The sequence below is a fragment of the Chaetura pelagica genome, unplaced genomic scaffold, assembly GCF_000747805.2.
Source record: "Chaetura pelagica isolate M959 unplaced genomic scaffold, ChaPel_1.0 scaffold47, whole genome shotgun sequence".
Lineage (NCBI taxonomy): Eukaryota > Metazoa > Chordata > Aves > Apodiformes > Apodidae > Chaetura > Chaetura pelagica.
Genome location: NW_009954140.1, coordinates 2,365,351 through 2,369,567, shown reverse-complemented (window position 1 = coordinate 2,369,567; position 4,217 = coordinate 2,365,351). Strand labels below are relative to the sequence as shown.

General features: G+C 40.6%; 1 protein-coding gene across 1 annotated transcript in view; it reads right to left on the bottom strand.

The window, feature by feature from the left end:
• The window catches only part of TOM1L1 (target of myb1 (chicken)-like 1), a 23,389-nt gene extending 23,093 nt beyond the window's left edge, over nucleotides 1-296 (bottom strand). The window contains 1 exon segment of the mRNA XM_010002762.1: nucleotides 291-296. Coding sequence (XP_010001064.1) covers nucleotides 291-296 — 6 coding nt within the window.
• Between the last annotated feature and the right edge of the window lie 3,921 nt (nucleotides 297-4,217).

Here is a 4,217-nt window from a genome sequence, read left to right as displayed (position 1 = left end):
TCGGAGCGGGGCAGCCTCGCTCCCCGGCCCCGCCGTTCCGGTGACTCCACTCGGGATCACGCAGCCACGTCCCCCTTTTCCCGCTCCTTGGCCGGTGTTTAACGCGAGGCAGGATCCCCCCGCTAACAGCTGGAACCACGAGAAACTTGGCGCTTTGGGAGGCAGAGCTCAAAATCATCTGGATCGAACCTACGCAGGGACTCTAACCTGCCTCTTGGCACCTGTGACTTGCAAACCTGTGCTCACTTCACTGGAAATAGGGAAAAAAATACCTGTCTTGCAGGACTCACCTCCATGGAGTTGAGTGGCACGGAAGACCAATGATAACTTGGGTTTTTTTAGGTATTTTGAAGAACTTTTAATAGCAGAACTGACTTCAAAGGATCAGCTCTATGATACAAGTACCACAACTTTCACTTCAGGTATCAGACCACCGAAAATCAGGCTTTCCAAATGCAGCACAATATTATATACACTTTTAAACTGATATCTGATGTGATTTGCTGCTTAAATTGGTAACAATTCTCTTATGTTAAAAGCAGACTGCAGAGCCAGGCACTGAGACCCGGCCCTACACTGTGCACACCTCAGCAGCCGCTGCTCTGGACTCACCGGGCTGACCCCTTCTCTGCAATGTTCACACAGGTTTTCTCAAACCCCCGACTTCTTGTCCGTTTCACAGATCTACCAGGAACAGATGCATAGAAGCAGGAGGGGAAAAAACCCACAAACAACAGGGCATGTAAGTTACATTCATAAAATCATCCTTTGTATTATGCAGGAACCACCAACACGTTCCTGTCGCCACAAACACGTTTCCACCCGTGGAAAGATTCCTGCTCCAATTACTATCAATGCCTTCCATTGTGTCACTTCATCTCAAGTCTGACTGTATCTCAGACCTGCACAACACTCAGGAACGAACATGGCATGAATTGAAATTAAAGCTTCAGCTGTTATTTGTGTTGACTGAGAGTTGTAATTATTTCAGTACCAAACAAATACAGAATCATATTAACTAGGATTTGAGTACAGCTTAATCAGTCACCCAGTCAGAACATGATATACCCAAATACATTATTTGCCTGACATTAGAATGCCATGAATTAACAAAGCTGCATTTGCACTGATTACGAGTGCTCTTCCTCGCGTAAACTCATTTTACTTGCTTGTGCATTCTGGATAACTCTGTGGCCCCATCTACTGGGTGGCTTTAGCAGAACATCCGCTTTTATGTACCTGCAAGTCTCAACAAAAAGCAAGTTACTGCAAGTGCATTTAGACAAGAGGATTATGTACGATCAGCGTAGGAGCTGAGCCTTTTTCTTACTCTTTCTACAGCAAATGGTTGAAGTTCATCATACAGCTGGGGAGGTTCCCTTTGAGACTGTTTCTAATGAACACAATCTCAATTTTCCACACTTTTGTTGGTCTTCTCACTTGGTTATAAGCCAGACACAGCATCTGTCGAAACAGAAATTTGTTTCTTTATTCTTGGTTGCAGAATTTTGAAAGGCATCCTTTAAACCTAAGTGTTAATTCATTTGCTCTTTAACACTGAAATATTTAAATTAGTGTGAGTCAGACACTGTTTCAGAGAGCAGATTTTATCGAGCTACTCAGGAGAAAAAAAATCTGATGAAGCCCTTTTATTTTTTTTATTTTTATTTTTTTTTTCCATTGGAATTTACTAATTTAAGTTAGTCAATGAAATCAGCTGTTGATCTAGATCTGTGATCTCTTAGTGGGCTTTAGGTTCTGCTTGAAACAAACCTGCCTGGCTCCTCAGCCTGCTCTGGACTGGAGTTCTTGCTATTTCTGAGTAGGTGATTGAAGAGTCTCAGAATTGCAGTCCTTGCAATTTTGCTGGCTATTATTGCAGATACACTATTCTACTTCATCATTACCATTGAGGGACATTTTCCATCTTTTGCAAGCACACACAATATGTTATCAAAAGAAAGAAGGAAGAGGGTAAATAATATCTCTCTACAAAATGTTTTGAAACAAGAGTGTTTAGTGGCAGAGTTTGTCTGCCTCTTGAGCTAACATATATGATACCAGCTTGTCAATTTTATTTGTACTAGGGATTTGTTGATGTTGTGATGTCAACTGTAAATTCACATCCCTAGTTGCTGTAGCTATGCAGAGATTTATTTTCAATCTAGTTTTGCTGATTTTAACGTTCAGAGCTAGATATCTTTACTTCAGGTTTTTTAAAATCACACCTTTACCTAATTTCCTCTTTGGTCCTGTTTCCAAGGAATCACATACACAACACATTGAGTGAAATACTTCAACAGCTTTCATATTTATACACTGATTTATGATATTGATTTGTACCCACTGCTGTTATTGGAAAATTAAAACCCACGGTGGTGATTTTTTGTGTAGTTTGAAAATGAGAGAGATTCTTAAAAGATCATTATTCAGCAGAGATTAGGTGAGGAGTTGCAAAGTATTCCCTCCTCCATCTCCCAAGAGCTTTATTTACTGGCATAGTCTTTGGCAGGAGCCTGTTTTAGTGTGATTCTTCCTTGTTATCCAGTACAACAAAGATACAAACAGCGGGATTCTCCCAGTAGCTCGTTAGACCAGATGCTGGCTATGGCCTGTGCTGGTAGCTCGGCTAGAACAAACAGCTAGAGGGCGAAATCAAATCCCTTCTGCATCATCTCCATTAGCTCGTTGCCTTCAGATAACAGATAACCTCATCTGGAGCTATTCGGGCAAATTAAATTAATGTTTGGATCCCAGTATCACTAAGAATAAAGAGCTCTCCCCAGATATCTATTTAAGTAATTAATATTTTATTTTTTAATAAATAAATAAATGAAACCATTCCCTGTTGTGTGAGCAGCAGGTTTATTTGCGGGAGCAGGAAAGGGGCCCAGGGCCCTGCAGAGGGCAACCTTGCCCAAGGAACGGCCTCGGTCCTGCGGGGGCCACTGCGAGTGAAGGGAGGGTTATGGAAAAGGAAATACCCTCTCAGCCATATCGGGTTTTCTCCCCGGCACAGGGTGGTTCAGCTGCAGCTCTTTGGCATCACAATGCTTTTTTATTTGTCATTTGAAATGTAGAAAAACCCCCAGCTGGGTGTGTGCGGTGCAATGCAAAGCTCTCAGGAGGCAGGAGAGGGGGAGGGATATGATTTTTCAGGACTGACAAGTGGATGACAGTCAGGTTTTCTCACTCTCAGCCTGTGTTGCATTGCCTGGGCCACACAGCCTCAGCACGTTGTCACTGCCCTGGCACTTTCCTGAGAAGGGGGATAAATCTGTATTTCTCCTCTTTCTAAAACATTAAGCATTCAAAGTGAAAAAAACATTCCTTTTAGTAACACAATATTGGGATCACAGCTAATTTAAACTAAAAATATGTCTACCTAATTATACCTAAGGCTGAGTGAGTGTAAATTCTTTCAAAAATAAGAGTCTTAGTATTTTTACATCTATCCACACCTTTTTCAGAAAAGATATTACATATTACCTCCCTCCAGGATGCTACTCTCACAATGTGGTATTAATCCAAAGCTTTCTTGCCTCTTCTCTCTTTCCTTTCACTAAACAATCCTTTTCCCCTGGAGTAAGGCTGGAGATAAATATTCTGTTGATATTTAGGAAACTTACCCAAGCCTCTTCTCAAGTTCACCTTCTCAGAGACAAAGATGCATCATCCAGTTCCCCCAGCTTCTCTCCAGAGGCATATTTTTCTCCAATGGCTTCTAGATTTATAAAGAAATGATGAAATCATCATTATACTGCAAAATATTGTGAGTCTGGACTCAACTTTCCTGTATGAGATGAATTATTAAATATATTTTATCCACTAGAAGGCAGAATCCTCTGCTGGAATCTCAGAGGAAAGCTTATAAAGAAACAAAAAAACTCCCTGAATCTTAAACTACAGGAATTGCAGATAGTTTTCCCATGAGTGGGATGCTACTGCTGTATATATACTGCTGCATGAAGAGCAAGCTGAAAATGGGAAATAAGGTATGAACTCAGTAATTCAAATTTACATCAAACTAGAATATGAGAACTTGAGAATTTTTTTATCTTTTCTGCAAAGGAAAATGGCAAATAACTGGTTCACATTTAAGCTGACAATTATGCTGAATATCTCTTTACATTAGAGGCTATTGAAATAAATTTGTTTTTTAGGGGATCCTTTGTGAATTTGGACAGTAGTAAAACAGTTGTATAAATAAATCAGGA